Source organism: Argopecten irradians, chromosome 14, assembly GCF_041381155.1.
Source record: "Argopecten irradians isolate NY chromosome 14, Ai_NY, whole genome shotgun sequence".
NCBI classification, from domain to species: Eukaryota; Metazoa; Mollusca; class Bivalvia; order Pectinida; family Pectinidae; genus Argopecten; species Argopecten irradians.
In genome coordinates, this window is record NC_091147.1 from 12958105 (window position 1) to 12982370 (window position 24266).

The 24266-nt window shown below is 34.9% G+C and overlaps 1 protein-coding gene across 12 annotated transcripts in view; it reads right to left on the bottom strand.

Moving 5' to 3' along the window:
• The window catches only part of LOC138307310 (leucine-rich repeat and calponin homology domain-containing protein 1-like), a 69061-nt gene extending 54209 nt beyond the window's left edge, over positions 1-14852 (bottom strand). For all 12 annotated transcript variants that reach the window (XM_069247979.1, XM_069247976.1, XM_069247978.1 and 9 more), the window contains exons 1-2: positions 14655-14852; positions 3339-3483 (exon numbers count right to left, since the gene is read on the bottom strand). In XM_069247979.1, the coding sequence (XP_069104080.1) occupies positions 3339-3483; positions 14655-14829 (320 nt within the window). In that variant the 5' untranslated portion in view covers positions 14830-14852. The remainder of the gene's footprint in view (positions 1-3338; positions 3484-14654) is intronic.
• Positions 14853-24266: the final 9414 nt, after the last annotated feature.

Sequence of the window (24266 nt, forward strand, 5' to 3'; positions counted from 1 at the left end):
AATGATACATGTACATAGGAACAAATAGTTGTCTATAGACAACCACGAGCTCAAAAAGGATTAGTACCGAAACAAAGCTCAAATAACTTAGATTCCCTTCAGTCAATTCCTATCAATCCCTGTACAAATTTCCCAGTATATATCAAGTACTGCCTGATTCATATATTTACATTTGGCTAGCGTCTAAGTGACAGGAAACATTTAACTCCAGTTTTAGATATACCGAGGTATATACATGTACAGCTATCAGAATACTAGAACACCCCTCTCAATTCTAATGCATTCTTTTGTCACACAGCTATAGATAAACACCAGAAATCTCCTTTTATCTCATTCCAATAGAAAGCTTTTACTTCTGATTTATATATTTCCATTAATAATTTTATCTACATGTGTTACAACACAATGATGTATGACATCCTTATTGAACCATCGATGATAACTATACATGGCCTTAACACCCACCATCACAGAACTTGTCTGGTGGGTTTTATAATTAAATTGTCATCATATGTTACCACATGCAGCACATTTGGCCAATGCTACAATACTTCAATTTGGAGCAGTATCACTATTTATACACCTGATCGTGACCTAACATTTACAAAGGGTGACTATGACCAACCCTGTGGAATATCTGCCAATGTGACCTTCAACTTAAGGCTTCTTATAATTACATGTTGACAGTTGTTAATGAGTTCCAAAGCACAAAGCATATCAAAATATACAAGAGCTGTTTGAGAACAGCAAAGCTCAGCTTGCCACTGGAATTTTGTTGATTTAAATCAGGTTCCTTTTAAGCTACCAGTATCATGAAACATAGCAATGTCATAACAAAACTTTTCCGTCCATTGGGCCTCTTGAAATTCTCAAAATTAAGCAGTTCCCCCTTTCAGTGATTGTCAATACCCAATTAAAATCTTAAATGATTGTAGATTGTCCACACCCACAACAACAATTATAATCGAAAATGATTGTAGAAATCAATGTAAGCGGTGACAGATAACAGTTTTTCAACACTTACACCAAAACCTTAACCTGGCTATTTTGACCCATTGGGGCTCTTGAAATTATCAAAATTCAACATTTGGTTCCTTTAAAAGACAAACTTGTGATACAAATTCAATGCTCCCTGATTGTGAATTCATCAGAACTTTTATGTCTTAAAAACTATAGCTACAACTAAGTCAACAGAGCATGACTACAAGATAAAAAGAGAACTTTAAATTCACTAAACATGAAAATCGAACTTGCCTAACTGCTCCCCATCAAATAGTTTGTCACTAAATGTGTGGGTGCATGTACATCTGCACTCTGGCATGGATATTTAAATTACATCCCCACAAAGTAAGGCGATGCCTTGAAGTCAGAAAGCATGTTGTTTGATAGTGCTCATTCAAAAGACAGGTTCTCTCATTGAAAACAAATGTAGTTTATCACTGGCCTGATAGCCACCTGTCTTCAATCAAAACAACACCTTTGTTGTACCCACCATATGCAGCCAATCAGAGCAGTTTGATTTAATACCCCCTCTCTACATATACTAGCTACCGTAATCAGCTAATCAATGGCAGTTTTACCTTATGCCTTCTAACCCCCCTCCCCCACCCGTTTCGCCTGGCCAACCCATTTCCTATTTTCGACAAATCTTCTGTATTGGTGGTTTATCCTATATAATCAACCGATGCTTTAATTTATTGTTCATGTTCCTCCATTCCACAATACTTATATACTACCATTTTCATACTGCAGTTTACATCACAAATTCATCAAAATATTGGTACCAATCCCAATTAAATATCCCAAGCGATTATATTCTACATATATGATGTCCATTATATAAATATAAGTTCAATAACTAACTTTATATATAGTAGCATTATCAGGAGTATACCTGAGACAAAACTGATATTTAAATCAATCAAGTTAACATAACAGGAAGGAAACCAATCTAATCTCGTTGTAAAAAGGGCCATAACTCTGTCAATGGAAAATGAATCTTAGTGTGTTAAAATGTACATTTAAATTGCTGAGGGAACATTACAGATCAACACTTAAACAAGAGTAAAAACTCCAGTCTCCTCCTCTCTGTAACTCATTTACTGGGAAAAGGCATAGTTTTCATTATACAGTTCCTAGTATAGCTTCCCGTGCAGTAGCCTATAGGATGAATCCAACGTTGAATCATTATACAGTTCCTAGTATATCCAATTGAATCATTATACAGTTCCTAGTATAGCTTCCCGTGCAGTAGCCTATAGGATGAATCCAACGTTGAATCATTATACAGTTCCTAGTATAGCTTCCCGTGCAGTAGCCTATAGGATGAATCCAACGTTGAATCATTATACAGTTCCTAGTATAGCTTCCCGTGCAGTAGCCTATAGGATGAATCCAACGTTGAATCATTATACAGTTCCTAGTATAGCTTCCCGTGCAGTAGCCTATAGGATGAATCCAACGTTGAATCATTATACAGTTCCTAGTATAGCTTCCCGTGCAGTAGCCTATAGGATGAATCCAACGTTGAATCATTATACAGTTCCTAGTATAGCTTCCCGTGCAGTAGCCTATAGGATGAATCCAACGTTGAATCATTATACAGTTCCTAGTATAGCTTCCCGTGCAGTAGCCTATAGGATGAATCCAACGTTGTCTATGTTCTTGCTGCTCTAAATCTCCCACAGTAACTCGACCCACACAACATACACATCCTACATGGATAGCTAGAGTTCTGGTTAAAAGCAAATCCTTGTTTTAATTTGCACACATTTTGCAACTTATTTTGTATATATCTTAATTAAGTTTTCTAAATGTTGATATCAAATGGGGCTTAACTTCATATTAACAGCTATGGTCAGTTTATTTTAAGGGCAATTGGAAATTTCAATTTGATTAAACACATTTTTGTTCATACAAATTTCATTAATTTAGTTAATAAAGATAGTAGATTGCAACTTATAACTTTCATCCAAGTATACATATATGTGAACACAAAATGATAAACAATATCCAATACTTATAGGAGCTTGATGAATATTACACTGCATGTCTTAATGAGTGAATCCTCATTATCAGGTTTGACCCCCTCCCAACATCTTTATACTTTTGACCAAATAAATCCTACTCTATATGACCTTGACAAGATTACCTGCTGTATGTGACCTTAATTAAATGACCCTATCTTACATATACATATATGACCTTGACAGGTTACGTTTTGACCCCCTGCTGTATATATAACTTGACAAGATGACCTTTTGCTGTATATGATCTTGACCAGATGAACTCTACAGTATATACAATTTTTTGAGACCTTGACCCCGACTTGACCTTACCTGAGATTCAGATGGGTGAGAGCCTGAAGCTGGACCAGGGCGTCAGGCAGAAATTTGAGCACATTGTGGTAACAGTTGAGTTTCTCCATGGAGGCGTAGTCACACACCTCCTTGGGCACATCTTGCAGTCTGTTCTTGGACAGATCTGTAATGGAAATGTTCATCAATTAATAATTCAGTGTTAGAATTCTATCTTATTTCTACTTGTTAATTTGAATCTGTAACATATTCCTTGGCTTTCTTTTTCCAAAACTTAATCACTACACACCATAGACAAATCATATCTACCCTGGTAGCTGTTTCATAAACTTTAACCATCTGATATATATGTTATGAATGGAAATAAATTCTTCTCAAACATTTTTAGATGGTTTGGTGTGAACACTAGTTAACATATTTATTTATAATACTCATTCGGAATAAATATATATTTTAAATGTCAAATTATTTTAAAACATTTCAACTTGAAGAATTTCAAGCAGAAACTTTGGTAGATAAAAATGATTTAGGTGGAAAGCTATACAGATACAGATCTAGGCGGGAAGTGCTTTCTGTGATACAGTAGATTACTGCCCATATCATGTCAGATAGAATGATGAAATTTAACATTAACCTTATGTCTACAGCAGCTGAACCTGGCACCTTGACAATATTTGGTTTGATCTTAATGATTACAGACCTATGTAGACACAGTATGATGTACAAGTAGGAGCTGGGTGTAAGTTCAAAATCATATAATCACCATGGATGGCTGGTTGTATCTACCCGGTATTCCATATAATCAACAAAAATAATTTTATACCCTTAATTATACATATTTAGGTACTGGAAATCAATTTTGTGTCAATAACATATCAATTTTGTGAAATCATTTTTTGTTCACATGACTTTGTCTAACTGGCCATGTCTAAAAATGAAAGACTTCTCATTGCCAAAATATAGATTTTATACACATACCACAAATATTGTGCTAATTGTGTGAGTGTATGTCACCTAACAAATAGAATACATATGCATTAAAACTTCGCTTTACTTTCTAATTACAGACACTAGGGTATCAAACAATTAAATAACTGAAATCACATTCTAGTTGTTATGTATTAGTCACCAGTTTGATTTAATCATAAAAACATTTGATACAGATCAAAAATGTCCACAGATTTAAGATATGGCTTCAAATTAAAACTTAAAGCCTTTTTGTTGTCTTACTGATCCTTGAACAAACAAATCAATTCACAATGTAATATTGTGTGTTAGCTTCCAATTATTACAATCAAATATTCATCTTTACACTGACTTTAATTTGTAGCTTGATCTGATAATTATCACCTTCAGATAGTGCTCAGCCTCATTAAAACAAAGGTAGCATTCTGTAATGTTCCTGTTATAAGGCTTATTATTACCACAGATATTGAAGCTAGGTGCTGTAGGTTTTTGTAATAGTAAATGAAGATTGTAATGAGTCATACTGTACGTTTTACACACAGACCTGACTTGCCAGCACTACCAGTGTTTTTATAATTGCTCCACATTCTACAATCCCTTACTTCCTCTCTGTAATATTGTTAGCTATATACATGCAGCTAAAACTCATAAATGACATCACCTTAGCAATGTCCATATATGATAAATATTCATATTATATTCCTGATTCCGTTTCATCAAAGACAGGAATTTTTTTTTTATGAAAACCAAACCTTCTAATATTATGCAATACAAATATAACTTCCAACATTTATGTTTAATGGTACGAGAGCAAACTTAAGTATCTTAAATAAAGTATGAACAGACACCTTAGATACGGTAAACCTCCGGTTAATTCGAACCGCCGGATAGTTCGAACACGCAATTTTTTTCCAGAAAAACGGTAATTTTTTAGCAAGTGATAGTTCGAACACTGACTTTTTATAATCAATCCTATTTCGGATAGTCCGAACATCTCAAATTATGAACGTAAAAGTAAGATTTTTGTCGGCAAATCGGCGCAATGGGGTCCCCAAAAACGGCGATATATTTTGCATATCGCAACAGTTTTGATGTTTGGAATAAAGATTGTATAAATGATCATTATAATGACCATACGACAGATAAGTAATGAACGTTTTAAGCTATAAATCAAAATTATTTATGCCGATATATATCATAGGCCAAATGTTTAATCTTAGGCCCCGACAATGTATATTTAAATTCGCTATACCTGATGGAAACACGTGGAAGAAATCGCCAATGTTTGTTAAGTCCAATCTAGATACGGATATCAGTTTAAGTCGACATTAAAATATGCATTCAATCTATCTTTAATCAGCCAATCAAGGTGTTAAATTACCTGTAAACACGTTCCTCACGCTGGCTTCGACAGGCCAGTTACGAGGTGTCACAGCGAGCATCAAAAGCCAGCCGCTGGGTCATAGCAAGTGGGTGTGATTACATATTCAGCTCCAGCCAAAAAAATCCATGTGTTGGGTAAATTGAACAATAGATACGTAGCTTTTCATCAGGTTAAAACTAGTTACGTAATTTTAGAAGCAGACAATATATGCAATCGGGTTTTGGACAATCTGACAGTCACAGTGCTATTATGACCTAATTTTACGAAATGAATGTAAAAAAAAATATTTTCAACAGCAGTTTCGTAAATGCAACCGGATTTTCTTTAACTAAAAAAGTAAATAAATAAATTTACGTTTGTTACAATATATAACAAAGATCTAACAAGATTTTCTGCGGTTTAAATAAAGTTTCTATCTCATGATCACTTTACGAACGTCGATGTAAATCAGTGTTTTTCCTGGGTATTTTGGGAAATTGCCACCTGGTGAAAATTGGGAATTTTTGTGCGATAAAAGTAGGAAATTGGGAAAATTTTTAACCGTCACACAAAATACGCTTCAACTCACTGATTTGGGAAATTTAGACATAGATTTGGGAAAAAATAACAAGAAATACAATTGGGAATGGGGCCGAATTCCGGCCCCAAATATATAGGCAGGAAAAACACTGTAAATTATAGGCCGCGATCGTGAACGGTGCTGTTTGGGGCCTTGTCCACGTGCACATATGCATGCGGCTACTGCTACGCAATTGATTATAATTTAATTCACCAATATTAAATGCTCATGTTTACGAGAAAATGATTGAATATATAATCGTCAGGAAACTAAATACTTTTCCTGCTTTTTCTGCCTTACATTGCTTATGCCAGGTACATCGGTACCCAAACTGGTTTTTACCGATTTCAACTCGGACAGTTCGAACTCACGATTTTTTGCTGAAGCTTAATTTCGGATAATTCGAACTGGTCCATCAATATTTATTTAATTTTGTTCGAACTAACCGAAGGTTTACCGTAATTTCAGGTGTTTTAGTATTTACTAATAAATTGTAAGACATTTTAAATTTCATCCTTTAAATTGATTAAAATTGCAAAAGAAAAGATTCTCAAATAAGTAAATTTTGATATATTTTGTGTCATTAGTAAACATAACTGTTAATATGCCTTGTCTGCTATAAATATCTAAAGTATTTATGTCTCTATGGATAGGCCTAGGAATATAGTGTATATAGGAGCATGATAGACTTGAAGAAGAGATGTTTTAAGATCTCAATCAACAACATCAATCTGCTGAAAGTCATCTTCAACTTAACCTAAATATTTCACCAGAATTTCCACAAATGTTGTGTGATACAAACACCTTGCTCTTGTTATAAAGTAACTTGTTGGCAAAAGTCTGTGAGGAAACAATGCCAGATTTGTGGAGAATTTCAGATCGCTCTTTATCATAAACCATAATCGCAGCTGAAAGTATCCACATGGCCTTTCATGTGTGCAGTGTGGCTGAAACAAAAACTTCTCAAACCAAAATAGAAACCAAATCCCTAGGCCTTACTACACATTAATTATAACACAACATCAGCTGATATGTTCTTAGTGTCTACTGTCTAATGGTAATTATGGTAAAGTTACGAAATATGATAATGACATAATATAAGTCAAGACTAAAATCCAGTGTGTCTAGCTATATAGGTTATGGTATGGTTATAATTACCCATCAATCTGATTGAAATCTTAGTATACCTACTAACTATCAACCTGTCATCAGCATTTAGATCTCATTTCAATAAGATTGAATCACATTTTAAATAATGATAATTCAAGATTAATGAATCATTTCTAAGATATCATGATTAGCACCTACCGCTTGAAAAACAGGGCCCAAAGCCTTTAGTTCTGAATTAGGAATAATGAAATTTATGAAAATATAAATAAAGAATATTTCTCAAAGGAAAACATAATATATCCATACACGTGATTCTTTATCCATGTTTAATCATTATACATCAACTATAAATCTGAAGTATCATGCCACTGGGAAATGTAGCCGCCATAAGGTCCTGGTTTGAACCACAGAAACCATTTGATGTCTAACCATGTATTTTACACTACTTTTCTGTCAGATCCTACCAACCAAATAATGGTGTTGTGGAGATCAATATAAAACAGTAGAAATAACCACTGACTGACTGGCCATGGTCCTACCGTAATCCTATACCCTGGAGTCAGAAATCATTAGGACCTACAGCAAAAACTTATCAATTCACGATCAATCTATTGGAATATTCCGATATCATAATTACAATCCTTTCATGTTTAATGTGTGCACATGGTTATGGCTGAAAATCCAAATTCATCAATAAATATTTTTTGACAGAAACACTTTAAAATCCTGAAATCTTTTGTTTTACAAAACAATAATCACGATGCAAACTGCCAGTGTTGATTCATCAGTATGCAGATCAATTCAATATTAGTAATGAAAGGAAAATATTTAGTGATATTGCACTTGTAGAAATTCTGTAGTAATGGGCGAGGAAATCAATAGAGAAAACTAATGACTTGGCAGACAGAGTTTTGATTACCTTCTCCTGTTACATGGTCAGAATCGACATCACTGGAAGTACTATAACATTGATCACGGAACCACAAATAGCCAGTACATTCCAGCCAGTGTGTTTAATGTTTTATAACACCAACAAGTTGTGGAGTACACGACACAGATCAATACATGTATTAATATCTAGACAGTTGTAGGAAGTACTTCATAATAGTTCTATCAACATCCACAACCATCATTTAGATATAGCTTCCCCTGAATGTGATGTATGGTAATGATAAATTAAATCCCTTGTTCTTTAATAAAATTTTGGATGGACAGTCCCATAGAATTTCTTGGAATGTCCATGTGACGTCTCGTTGTATAAACTTTCTAGTGCAACCTCACCGAAGCATACTCAGCCAAAACCTTAAAGCTGAACATCACGCTCTGTAGCTATTATATTATATATCAGAGGAATTTGTAGTACTTATTTTGTCTAAAGAAGGGAAAAGTTAGCAATTCAAAATTTACTTTGCTTTAATATGAACAGGAAAAGGGAACATTTATTAAGATAGTAATAATAATGTAGAGACCCGATATCTGCTTTTGACACTATCTACATGTACATACATGCTGATCTAGAGCGGAAGTATCCTTGGATACATTTCAATTTTCGAAATTTAGAAATTAAAAGGAACTAGGCCTATAGACCTATTTTTTAGATTTTTTTTATTACTGCATGTAACTTCATCAAGTGTTGATGAATGTGTATTAGAGTGGCTGACTTGGAGCTGCAGATATATAGTCCTTGTAACTTCCTCAATGAAATCTACAGGATACTGATGATTTACACTCAGTACACTAGTATACCTCTGGACATCTGATGTGGGTCACAGCTGATAGAATGACTCAAATCCTCATCGCCACTGGCTACACATGTAGCTATAGGAAATATGTCATATAATTTTACTACCACAGCACTCATTTATTTTACATTTTATACTGCATTGATGCTATTTTTACTTATTTTGTGTGAATGCGTTAATGGTAGATTGCATTTTTTGTTCCGTGTCAAAGCCTGCCCACATATCTACCAGTATACCCAGAAATATCCCTCATCATTTCCATACAATACATTAAGTATTAATGGGTACACAACATGTCATGTCCCCACTCGTCCAGATATTTACAAATAACTTAGATTGCAGTTGCTATATAATTATAAAACATACTGGTATATATGTAGTACCATATTCGACCCAATGTGCGCTTAAAATTTGAAGCAAATAAGGGAGTGCTTAAAAGAAATAAATTTAGACTAGCCTTTCATAAAATTATTCCACAAACTAAGTAAGCCATAAATCAATTTGCAAAAGAAATCAGTTAGGAAACCAATACAGTTCCAAATATTTTCAGTCTGCGTTTAATTCAAAGTATAAGTGAAATTGAAGCTTAAAAAAGGGGAAGGGGCAATTAAAGGGATGTGGAGATTATTGTGTCGAATACAGTACATGTACACCAGCTTAGTTATTAGCTTCTCATGAAATAGTATTACATTTCAGGTTCCATGTGTATTCCATTATATTGAATGATTGTTATTTCAACAACATTGATAGTAATTTGCAATATCATGTGCTTATCATTATCACAAATATCAACTCCTAACATGAGCTTTCATATTGATGAACTTATTCCTGGATGGCCGTGTTACTGGGTGCTGACATGACCTCAGCTAATTGATGACCTATACCAGGTTTTACATCCTGTATCTGTACACAAAACATGGACCAACATGTTCCTTATCAGCCCCGATCTGATTATACTTACCAAGTTCTCCTAAATTCACAGTGACATTATCGTTAGATCTATTTAAATAGTTGCCTCCTTAAATTATTCCAACATCTTCACAACTATCATACTACTCTGGCAAACATATATTAGCTTTCAACTGTTTTTAGAGCTTGTAAGATCACAAATCTACATATTCTTGACCAACTTGAAAATCAAGTAACTAGAAATGTCTTAATTCTTCTATAACACATAATTATAAATGCACAATGTTTGTTCCATATATACCAACATGGGATGCAATGGTGTAGAATCATAATAATGTGACAGGATGGGTATAACTGACTAATAAATTAAAACCCCATATGTATACCCCGCGATATGTATACCCCGCGATATCCCCGCGATATGTATACCCCGCGATATGTATACCCCGCGATCAGTCACCTATCCAACCCCATCTCATTTCATAGTAATATTTGTATGTATGGATTGAGTCGTATCTACAGCTTGATAGATCTTACTGATTGTTTGTCAAGTTGACAGATCACCTATACATTGCCACCTGAAAACATCCCCTACCCTTGACCTATATCTACAGCTTTCATTTCCAAGGGCAACAGCATGTAGGCATTATTTTTTATGTGCCGACTGACACCTGGAATGTAGTGCATACCCCAGTACCTGTTGATGTGTAACACAGAACTACTGCAATAACAAGTGTATATCTTTAGCATTGTTTTTATCAATGGGGAATTATAATTACACAATGTTATGTTTTCTATCTGACAGATATTTAGTTATTGTACATACTGCATAAGTATAGTCATAATATATTTGTATATCTATACAAATATATTATATCAGTTCTAGTAAATTGGCACCATTTCAACATTGATATGAAATATTCATTATCATGACAAGGTTTCTATTAAACACTGCAATGCCAGTAATGTTCCTATTTGTATCTGAGAATGTATTTAGCCTGCAATGAAGATGTGCATACTGCATAGGTCAAGAGAAGCTGTGCAAATGTAACAGAATCTCAACTACCGTATTTCACCGCAAATAAGACCCCTCCCGCAAATAAGACCCCCCACCTATTTTGACACATTTTCAGACTTAGGTGGGATGTCTGCAAATAAGACCCCCCACCTATTTTTCAGTTTACTGGATGATGGATTTGAGCAATGGAGTAATTAAAAATATCACCAAAATGACTTTGTATCGGAATTTTTTTTTGTTTATTTTATCGGCATAGAAAAATCACGTAGTAAAGAACTATTTGTGTGCTTGTTATTTTTGTCATTTAATTCAAGTTAATTCACGGGTGATTTAATTTAATTATCAATAACTACGAAATGTGAACAGTGCTTATATTTAATCGGAGGCTATTTTCAACAAAATACGTCGATATTTGTTTCCATGAACACTTCAACACCTTTTAGTGTTCGTACGGCTTGTCATTTTTTACATGCATCGGCAAAGATATTCGTCATTGATGCAGATCGTTTCTGCACTTGTGGATTCTAACTGAATACAATCATTACCTAAAACATCTACTTAAGGCATTTACAGTTTCAAATATGTTTATTTGTGAACGTAACGTACCTGTAGTTCACGATCAGTTGGAGAAACCATGCTTTACTTTTCGGCCGCCATGTTTTGTTTACGCAGTCAGTATAATATGATTAGCTGCAAAGTTTCGTATTTTACTCTGGATACAAAAATACTTGCTACGATGTTTTAATGCAGTAATACTTGGATTAATATCTGAAATTATTATCAAAAACTATCGTCGTATCAATAGCAATACCGATCAAATTCCCAAACACGACCCGGTGTGAAAGTATGGCTTCAACCCGGCGCCATTTTCCTACACATGTGTGTACGATGTTACAAACAACTGCATCAGTGCATGTCGGCACGTTGAAGTTAAATCACGATCGTTTGCTCATTTGACTGAGACAAATGTACGTAAATTCTTCTGTCTATGAACAAATTTGATATGTAAACGTTTGCAGTGAATTTTAAATAGGCCTGAGTCTGAACGGCGATCGTCCTTCCGATTCACGGCGATTGATTCACGTGTTTACTAAGACGGAGATGTAGTTGTGATTGTAAACAATAACCTAATTTGAATATTTTAAAATAACAATACGATTATTAAAACTTCTAGATTAAAATGACATTGCTTATGATGCTGTTTCTTCGTTTTGATTCATTGGTGAATGTCCGCGTGACTCTTGCAAAAATGTGCGTTTCCTTTCAGACTTTCGTTACAACTGCCCCAATATTGTTTAACAAGTTATATTTTAATTTGTCATAACATTTGATTTAATTTTACTCATGCGTCTTCATTATTATTATAAATACTTGAACATCTTGCTATTACCCATCTGTCATACGACTGTTACAACGATGACAGGACATTAAAAAATCCGAGATGGCGACCTCATAGATCGATGTTATCAGGCGGGTTGTCCGCAAATAAGACCCCCCACCACTTTTGACCTTTATTTCTTCTCTGGGAGGGGGGTCTTATTTGCAGTGAAATACGGTAGTGTATTTATATCTGTAGGTCTATAATCCTCCCTCACTCCCTGCCCCTAATTAAGGCCCCCTATAGTACTAAAAGTGATGTGAAAACTGTCTCGTACATCTACCTAAAAGCCCCTTTGTAGTACCTAGCATCACAGTGAGCAGGCTAGGTGGAAAGTGCCACCTTGTGAGTTACTGGTGAATAATCACCTGTAATTTACCTGTGATAAGTAGCATCATCTATCTACTACACCAGGAGTCTACATATTTAACTTTTTTCAACACTTGCCGTTTCGGACAAGTTCGTCGGAAATTCACTTGTCCGAATATAATTTCAACCTTAAGCTTTTGATCTTGCAATTTTTGGTCCAACATATTGATAGAATTGCAGATTTTATGTTTTTTTAATGCTTCTAAAAATCTGATGAATACACAAAAACCGGTGGTGTGACATATGAAAAAGTAAGTGACATTATCAGGAATTTGATAAAAATTCTTGAAATTTTGTTGAAATATATATATTTTTTGTGAGATTAATTGTCAATAAATAAAATTTGATTTCATGACTGAGCAACCCACTTGTCCGGTCGGACAAGTACTTCAGCATTTGAACTCGTCCGACAGCATTTTGGTCTGGTACCGGACAAGCGGACAAGCCTTAATGTCGACCCCTGTACACCTGTCTACACAGTACATTATACCATGTTAACTACAGGGCTGTATATATGTAATCTTAATTAACTGCTGATATCAGGGATCTGAAAAAGTCTTACCTACTCAGGTAACAAATAAGAAACTAACCAAGGAATAGATCTAGAGAAGACTTCAATACACAGTCGAACTCGCTATAGGACTGCCAGGAGAAATATATATGGTTGAACAGGTTTTAATGCTCTGTGATCGGCCATTTTAATGTACTTGTGCTTCTTTATGAAAATATATATATAATTCCACGTATAAGTGTGGCTATAGTGAAACCAGACACACAATTTAAATCTATTAGGTATCAATAATTACTATCAATAGCTGAAAGTCTTAAAAGGATTCACACAATTTTCAGCTTCAAGAGAGTCTTGCTAGCCTCTATGCTATATTTTACAAACTTCTTGTAAGTTTTAGCACAGGGATCTGAGAATTAGACATATGTTTCTGGTGAAATCGCTAGAGCTGTCTATGTAAATACCAATCTAAAAAGATAAGAAATTAATAATAAAATAAGGCCCAAATAATTAGGTTACTTAAATTGCTTGACTTTTTTACTAATTCACACTACTTCAGTCAAGCAAACTAGTATCAATTGGGGAAAATGGACTTTGAAAATTATAGAAACCTATTAATATTGTTTTTAACATATGACAGTCACAATGATAGACACAATATTAGCTAAGCTACAAGCTTCTCTATCGATCCATCTGTCTGATAATGTACTATATACATATTTTAATTATGTCTGTTTTCAGATGTCAGGACTTTCTGGTGAAGGTTTTTGTCAAATAAATGCCATTCCATTAGTGTTAAACAATGAATATTATTACTTTTTTTAATGTAACCAATACATTAAAGTAAAGGACGAAAATCAGTGTTGCAGTCAGGATTGTGTTAGCAGCATGTTTGTTTTTGTTAGCCGTTCCAGGTCAGTGACTGTGTTGTATTTTCTCAAAACAACCCAGCCGATTTCTAATACACAACACACGGGAATGGGCAGTCACATTTCCAATGAAAACAACCCGATGTAATGAGGGAGTCCGGACAACCTAGTAATATACGCCATTTATAATAACAATCACGCTGTCTTATACAGGGAGAAAAGGGGGCTTGTTTGTCAACATAAAATTAATGTACAGGAATACAATCAGTCTTTTTGTTCTGGCCGAGACTCAGTAACCTTATCAGTTCCGGTCCATCGACGGCAATGAATCATGGCCGGCTCTCACCATCCCAGCCTCCCATCATTTCTGTAGTAGTCGAATACCATTTAGTGGAGCGACTAAACAATACAGACACACTTTTCTTGTGGTCAAACTGGTATAAATTGTATGAGAATGCAAGGAAAGTTACACAAAATAAGCTCGGAATTTTTGACAGTATCCGATAACACACATGCCAAACTCACCTGCACCGATCGTATCAACTAAGTCATATTTAGCCGCGACACTTTGTGGATACTCCTTTAATTTCCTTCCACTTAAATTAATTTCACCCGTGTGTTGTGCATCTTCAAACACGCGATCTATAGTCCGAGAAAGTGATGTTGGGCTCTGACTTCCAGAGCTAAAAGTAGTCGCCATTTTGGTCGTTCATATTGTTTGATATTGATGTGCGCATGCCCAATGAAATATTTTTGTAGTATTTCCGGTATGGCTATGACATCACTGGATATCGATGTAGCAAAAAAAGTGATGCTGGAAGCAGTAAAATAACATGAGTTATCCCCCTTATTTTGAGGATTTATATTACAGATATGAGCTACATGTACAAAACGAATAGAGTTTTCTTCTTAAAGTTAAATATGTATAAAAATAAAGTTGAAAAATAAAATAAATACAAAGTTGGACTTAAGGATGTATTCTTCTGAGGTTTCAGTCCCGTTGAAGTCTCGTTTCGACAAAGATCAAAGAAGTTATGAGATTTTCAAATACAATTTATCAATATCTGTAGCAAGTTTCCAGATGCAAATTTTGTCAAAAAATTACATTTGTATTTTCATTAGATTTTTTTATACAGGGATTTTAAGAAATGGTCCATTTGGCGGCCATTTTGAAAATGTGCCTTTTTTCGCTTTGAGTAGAGTCAAAGTTTTACCATTTTTTGCTTAAATTGCTTTTACTTAAATCATCACTGCGCCAGTATTTTTAGCTGTATCGAGCTAATTTTTGCTGTAAATCTTTACTAGGTTCGTGGTAATTTAAATATTGAGCATTAATGCGTGAAATTATACGCTTTTGTCACTTTATTTTTACATTGAATAGTAATTTGAGCACTTTCATTTTTTACTCTAAAATAATGAAAAATAACAAATATTCAAATGGGGCAAAAAAGTAAGCACACGGACCCCCCATTTTTCTGCCTAATTTAGAAAGACAAACCCATTCCCTATTGATATGCAAAATATTAACAAAAGTTTAATACCAGAACTTTTTCTATAAATGGTTAAATTTGGCAAAAATGGCTGAAAATGGTGGTATTTTGTTGCTCAAAATTAAGGGGTAGGGGTAGCATATGTTGTTATTCTCAGAAAAAATGTGAGTCTTATTAATCAAAACTGGTATATTTTTAAAGAAGACTACTAGAAAATAAATTCTACAAACATCCATAAATATCACACACCTGATTTGGAAATTATGGCTCTAATCTCTCGTGTGTATGGTCAAAACGGCAAAATTCCCATAAAATCCAAGATTTTGTCAACTAGGTCTCTTTGAGTGACAATAGCTCAAAAACGAGCACACGGACATATGTTTTTTCTTCCATTTTCTTTTATGGTATGAACTCCTATTTTCCAAAAATCTATATGAGAAAAAAAGTTTAATACAAGAAAATTTTGACTTCTCAGAGGAGTACATCCTTAATGTTTCGTTTATATGCATTCACTATCTAACGTTATCTGTCATATTGGCTAAGTCTGCATGCTAGGTACAGTTGGTAGTAGACAAAAGGTTACACATTGTGCACACGGTGTGAACTTCGAGTTGACACGGAGTGCGCGAGGTTTAATTATAACTACGGGTACAAGACACGGAGTGCTCTACGTGTGATCCAGGTAATATGTCCACCACAGACAGACTAGATGATGTGTTACAGAGACATGAGAAATGATATATTTATTCTGTAATAATATAAATAAGTAAAAGCTATCAATACATATTTAATGTGTAATGAGGACGTTTGGTAGATCGGCGACAAAAGTAATAAAAGGAAATAAATTGTGTGCAGTTTGTTACGGTAATTAAACCAAGTACTGTTATATGACATCAATAGATAGTTCAAATCCGCATTTTCTCAGTAAAAAACTATATTTCTTAGCCAGTGATATGTAGTTTATACATTGACTTTTTATCTAATAAATCCTACTTTGAATAGTTCGAACCAAGGACGTAGATGAAATTCTTGTTCGAACACATCAAGTGATAAACTTACGTGAAGTAAGATTTTCAGTGTTGGCAAATCGTCGCCCAAGAGATTTTTTTATCAGCAATTTGTTTAATACAGATCAAGTCTAAAATCTTTCATAAAATACTTAACTATATATGTATGAGATATAGTTTTCAAAACGGCAAGGTGCGCGAAATAGTTTCAAGCCCTGTTTGTAGGTGTAAGGGCCAGAGTATCTCGGGTTAGCACTCACCACTGAATATCTTGTAGTTGAGCAATATTTATTTTGATCAAAATGCAAAATAAAACTGCATTTCCTGACAATGATAGTGTTATTACTGTATGTGATCAATAATAAAAATTTAAAAAAAAAATCATTAATAATGCACATAAGAAGAATATTTCACGTCTAAGATTAAATTCACATAACTTTGATATTGAACAATGGGGATATAGGAATCCTCGGATAATTCAAAGGTTGTGTGAGATCTGTAATGCTAATGATATTGAAGATGATTTTCACCTTTAATTGTTAGGTCTACTCTGATTTAAGAAAAAAAAACAATTAAATAATATTGTTACCTAGACGCCCTTATGTGTTTAAGTTTGTACTGTAATTATCAACCCAGAATTGTTTTATGTATGTTTTGATGAAAACATACATGCATTATTAACTCGACAATTACTAATAACACTGTATATTAAGCATATGGACTCGGTGTTTCCATTTTAAGAAAGCATAGACGCGATGTTTCCATATTTAGAAATACCGAGTCAATATTCCCTATTGTGACGTCACACCTGGGTCGATATTGCAATCATGACGTCACAATACATCGACGTCGAGTTCTTCAGGAAGATGTGGTCGAGCCATTCTCCATGCATTTCTATATCAGACCCCGCTTTCATGACATATTGTAGGTAAACATTATAACTTTGGTTGAAACATGCCATGGCAATCGAACTTGGCCAAGCCCTTAAGGCATTTGACATTGTTACCAAGTTTTAAGAAAATCGGTTAATATTTATTAGAGTTATTGCAGGGAAATGGCATAAAATGACTTTTTTTTATATTAAATCAAAGGGTCATAACTCTGCTAAATAAGGTCCGTCGCAAGAGGCGATCGAACTTGGCCGATTTAAGACATTTAACTTTGTTACCAAGTTTGAAGAAAAACGGTTAATATTTATTACAGTTATTGGACGGAAGTGGCAGAAAATGACTTTTTTTTTATTAAATCAAAGGGCCATAACTCCGCTAATTAAGATATGCCAAAAGTGGCGATCGAACTTGGCTAAGCCCTCAAGGCATTTAACTTTGTTACCAAGTTTTAACAATATTAGTTTTAACATTTGTTAGATATTACACAGAAACTGCAGAAAAAATGACATTTGTAGTAAATTAAAGGGCCATAACTCTAATGAATAGCATCCGCTGAAAGAGTTGATCGAACTTGGCCTAGCACTTAAGGCATTCAACCTTGTTACCAAGTTTGAAGAAAATTGGTTAATATTTATTACAGTTATTGACTTATTGTAAGGAAATGGCACAAACTGACTTTTTTTTTTTATTTAAGCAAAGGACCATAACTCCTCTAAATAAGATCCGTTGAAAGTCGCGATCGATCTTGGCCAAGTCCTTAAGGCATTTAACCTTGTTACGAAGTTTGAAGAAAATCGGTTTACATTTGTTACAATTATTGCACGGAAATTGCAGAAAATGACGTTTTAAGTAATTCAAAGGGCCATAACACCGCTAAATAAGGTCCATTGACAGTAGCGATTGAACTTGGCCGAGCCCTTAAGGCATTTAATCTTGTCACCAAGTTGGAAGAAAATATGTTTACATTTGTTACAGTAATTGCACGGAAACGAAGTGTTACAGACAGACGGACAAAGCCAAACAATAATAATTACATGACAACTCTCGTCCCTAGATTTTAACAACAAATCCGGGACAACCATGATATATACAATCTGTGACTTATATATTTTTGAGAGAGATAAAAAAATAACATCTGTTTAGGAGATTAATTAATTTGCTACTTTATCCGCATTCATTCTTTCACTGCCACTTTCATGATATTGCTCAGGGATTCCAAACACCACCAAATTATTTTCGCTCTTTTTTTCTTTCCATAGCTTCTGATAAAATCAAGTCCATTTTTACGGTGGTTGGTCATCTCTTTCAATTTCGATACTTCTTCATTTCTCTTATTTTTGACTCCTCACTCATTAGTGACTCCAATTTCACTATTCTTGTTTCATATACTGCCATTATTTCTGTCCTCAATTGTCCGGTCTGTTAGGATACTTAAAATTATACAGTTCACAGTGTCTGAACGGAAGTGTATAGTATGATCGTTAGTTGCTTTTGGTATCGTCACTTGTGAGTATCGAAACGGGATAAATGAAAACAGGCATGGTATACGGGTCAGTAAAACACCAAATATCTGTATTATTCGTAACTACAAATATGTTTAACATTATAGACGTCCTCGGAATATATTTCCTCTTTATAACAAGCGACTATACAAGTGCCCTCGCAAGCAACTATACATCGCAGTTTCAAAACAATGCAAGTGACTATACAATTTTAACTGATCATCCTACAACTTCAAAATACGATTAAGTCAAAGATATTGTGTCCATTAATATGTATTTATGTGTTTTATATTGTTGGATTCATTTATAAACATGTGATGGTGCTTGAAATGATGAAAGCCAGACAGAATACCTTAAAATAGTGCAAAATATTAGGCGGGTGTCTCAATTCTTCGGTGATGAACAGCAGATCAACTCACGAAAAGTGTCTGAAATGTTAATGCTGGTTAACACTCAAAACTTCATTAGTCACTGGTAGTTCAAATTGCTATCCATGACGCCGTTTATAACTTTAGATTACAGCAAAATCGTATAGAATAAATAAAATTGGCAAAAAATATAAATAAAATTGGGCAAAAATATCCACTATCCGTTGTTTCATTTGTCTTAGCAAGTGACCGAGTACCGCTATACAGACTCGCAACTACGAAATTTAAAAAATACTATATACTTCCGTTCATACACTGTGCAGTTGATGCAACAATGACGAAGAAGACTCGAATTGCCAAGATGTCCTCGTGATTGTCTTACAAAGCGCAAGATGGACACACAGGGATATGAAAATGAGTAACAGTTAATGTAATTATGGACCCAGCAGTGTGCCATAAGACCATTTGATATGTTTTAGAGGTCTAGATAATGAAGACGGGCTAGAAATGGGATGTTTTAAATAGCCGCTAAAGCTATGTGGGGTAGAAGTTTTGAGTCGGGGAGCTTTCCACCCTTTACATACAAACTGTATATACATGTAGTACTATGTAGAATATGATTTTTACCAATTTTTTATCTAGACCTCTAAAACGTCTGAAATGGTCTCGTGGCTCCATATTTATATAAACTGTAACTAGTTTCATATCCATGTGGATGGACACACAAATTCATCACGAAAATGAATCTTCATGTCGTGTTCGGGCAAGTTTTTGACATGCCAAATATTTTCGCGTAACTCACGAAGTTACTTTTGAAGCCTGAGAAATGCAATGGCTAAATATGGCCTCACGAATGGCCCGATGGCTCACGATCAGAGCCAAATTTGAAAACTTTCTTTTTCATGTGTCCACGATAAAAAGGTGTTAATTTTTCTTATCTGAAGTTAACATTTTTGCAGCGTTATTTGTAGTAACTGTAAAGTGATTTCTGCATGTATGTTTCCATCTCAACATACACATACTTAAAAACAAGAATTTTTCAGTGCATGAATTTGGTGCTGTAACTAATTTTTTAAAGTCATCATAAATATTTCTCCGTTCATTGGAATGCTTTTCACAGCTTCATTCATAAAACCTGATGGTTTTAATAAGGGTCAAAGAAGTAATATCAACAGGATTTCCCAGATGACACGGGATCCAATCAAACGTAAATCTGTTGGATACGAATTACTTCAAATAGTAAATATGGGACAAGGAAGTAATTCCAACCGTGTGGACAAAACATAAATGTCAAATTTTCGAGGCGATCTGCCCCTTTATCAAGACATACAAAACAAACACGATTACAATGGTTTTAATAGATATCTGAAGAAAAAATAACTTCAAAAATTTCGCCCAGTTACAGCACATACGAGGGGTGTTCCAAAATTATTGTTACTTTGGTGATTTTTCTTTGATATAAGTAATTCTGATCATTTTATTTTGCCCTGTCCCACGAAGTACTCCCCCTCTGCATTTATGCATCGTTTCAACCGATCAATCCACGTTTGGAAACAGTTTTCGTACTCATACTCATAAGATACTTGTAAATGGCAGAGCCAAGGACATTTCTTGATTTATATTTTGTTCCATACAGGTGAAATTTTAGTTTGGGGAACAAGAAAAAGTCACAGGGGGCCAAGTCTTGTGAATATGTAGGGTGGGGGAGGACAGTGACCTTTTCTGCCTTCAAAAACTCGGTTACAATACGCGCCTTGTGTGCTGGCGCATTATCATGTAAGAGACTGAGGTACTTCAAACCTGTCTGTGGGCGCAAGGTTTGTAGACTTTCTTAAGTTTTCGAAGTACAACGTCTCTATAATACTTCGCTGTGACAGTTTTGCCTTTTGGAACAGGGATTTGAATGTTTGGACCCGTGTTTTCAAAGAATATGACATACAAAACCTTCCTCACGGTGCGTATTCTTTTAGCAATGCTAGGGCGCCTGGCGTTTTTGTTTGCCCAGATTCGATTAGAGCATTTTCTTTTGGGTTCGAAAAAATACACCCATGTTTCATCACCTGTGACCAAATTATCAAAAGCCTTTTTGCTGTATTTTGGGTATTTCTTCAATAAGGATTTGGCCTTGTCAACCCGGGACCTCTTTTGGTTGTCAGTTAGTAAATGGAGTATCCACCATACATTGATCTTGCCCAGCTTAAGATGTTTCTTTAAAATGCAATGAATACGTGCTAAAGACAAGCCTGTCATTTTAGCTAACTACCGGACAGTGTACCTTGCATCTTTTTCAAGGATTTGCCGAATTAGTTCAATGTTATGCTTTGTTGTTGTTGTTGCAGGGCGACCTTAGTCCGCTAAACCTGCCTATATTATTAGTTTTTTTTATATTTTTTTTTTGCCTAATATATATAAGGCAAAATAAAATAAAATAAAAAAAGCCTAATAATGTAGGCAGGTTTAACGGACTAGGGCGACCTCATCCTCGATACTTCAGGGGTTCCGAACCCCTGGAGTATCGAGGATGGGGCGACCTGTGTTGGCAGCATCTTTAAGCTGCTGGTGTCCCGACTTAAATCGAGCAACCCACCTACAAATAGTCATATATGACGTTTGACCCTTCCCATATATATCACACACCTCACGATGAATATCCACCGGCTTTAAGCCAAGAAGAGACCTACCTTTGATAAAGGCCCTAATTTCAATTACGTTTTCAACTCTCTTGCCAACCATATTTGTATAGAGTGTAACGAGTGCGCTACAAAGCAATGTACACAGCACCAAGGTCAGTGTAATTGTGAGCGAGATATACGCTATCTCCACGAGGTAGTTTTAAGCCCATTTAACACGATTTCCACGAGATATTGCGCAAGTAACATTAATTTCGGAACATCCCTCGTTTAACTTTAATGGCTTTGTGTGAAACATTAGTATTATGTGTTCTAGGGAGTCAGATTTCGGTTACGGCCCCTTGTGCCTTTTGTTCCTTAAGTTATCTGTTCTAATAAGATGTTACCAATCTGAATCTGATACTTATCTTACACTAGGTGATGCACTGTTGACTTGTAGTTTAACTTAATCATATTGGTTTTCAAAAGAAATGTGCATAATTTTTAACCTCTGTACAGGTCGGGGTGGCCTAGTAGTTCAGATGTACTGGAATGTTAACACAAGCCCTCCACCTCTGGGAACAAATTTCAAATACAATGTGGGGCAGTTGCCACGTGCTGAGCACCAGTTAGTGGTTTTTCTGTGGCTACTCCAGCTTCCCCCTCCCCATCTCTTAAAGCTGGCAGGTCCTTAAATAACCCTTATTGTTACCCGACTCTCTATATAAACGTAAATGAAATAATTTTGCCTGTTGACCGGTCAATAGTTTGACTGTTGACCGGGGCGGAAAGTTTGCATGCGTTTATTGTTGACGTCATAATTAATTGTTGACGTCATAAACACTGAAGCGCTGGATCGACCCAAATACCGGTATTCTTTTGGCGAAAGTCTACCTCACCAGAAGCTCATAGATAAGTTTAAGATTGAGGTTCAGATAACATAACAGTTGTTTCATGCCTTTTCAGTCAACAGTCAAAATTCTTTCCCGAGGTGTTGGGACTAATCCAATAAGCTGTTTCCCGAGGCCGAAGGTTTTTTTTGTATTCTGTAAATAGGACACACACCAAGCACAAGAATAGATAACTTCACGAAGATTAATTAAATGTATGTGCATAAAAGAAAAATCCAAACTGTTGATTTCTATTTTACGACATTTAATGTCAAATACTTAGATACAAATAGTAGATCAATTTTACATACATGTACATACTTTTTAACACACGCACACAGACACACACATAAAACCTACTCATACGTTAGTCAACACATGACAACCTCATTCAATCTCTCTTCAGATCCACAAGTCAGAAATTGATGATGACTAAATACACCTGGTCATTAATAAGATAATTAAATAAATGCTATCAAATGTTGCATGATTGTACTGTTCTTGATGTTTACTCAAACTAATTAAAATTCAATGTTCATTATCTACTCTGTAAACTCTGCAGACATCGCAAAATATGCCGGTCTGACGGACATGTCTGCCAAAATTTGACTCGGACCAGCTATTTTAAAATGCAGTCCAGGCCGACCGTCCGGCAATTATTGAGTACCAGAAGCAGGTAGAAATGGTGTCTGAAGTATTATGCAGGTGCGGAAGCTGGCAAAAATGTAAACTGCATAAGATAATCATGAAAACAGCTGCCTGGATCCTAATAGCTGGAATTTCGTTTACCTCAAAAATTCACATTAATGTTCGGTCCGGCTTACTCACAGTCCTTGCTGGTCCGAATGTCCGGCCATTTTTTTTCAACTTTCGTGATGTCTGCTCTGTATGAACCTACGGAGTTTAAAGAGTAAATAATGAACATAAAATTTTAATTAGATTGGACTTTTACTTGATCTTGGATAATGGCTTATATTTATTGTAAACAAACTTTCTTTTGCATGCGGTTTACTTTCGCAAATCAAGTAAATTCACAAAAGTTTATCTCTGCAAATTGAAACCTACCGCACTTGACAGGTATTTTAATTTGATTTTTAAATCTGCCCATGTTAATCTTTGTGAACTTTTTATCAATGTTATAAAATGGAAATCACAAAATTTCATAGCAGAGGGAAAATATTTGGTTTGCAATAACTTCAAATATTGCCCTTAAAATGTATAAATAGAATCCCTCCTGATTCCCTTTAACAAATATTTACAGTGTTAACTATATCTTTATTTAATCCAGTAATGCCAAGACCCAAAGTTTATCCAGTAGTCAGGTTAAATTGATCACAAAAAAGATAATGACGATGAACTTAAAATCCTTCAAAAAGTTCTG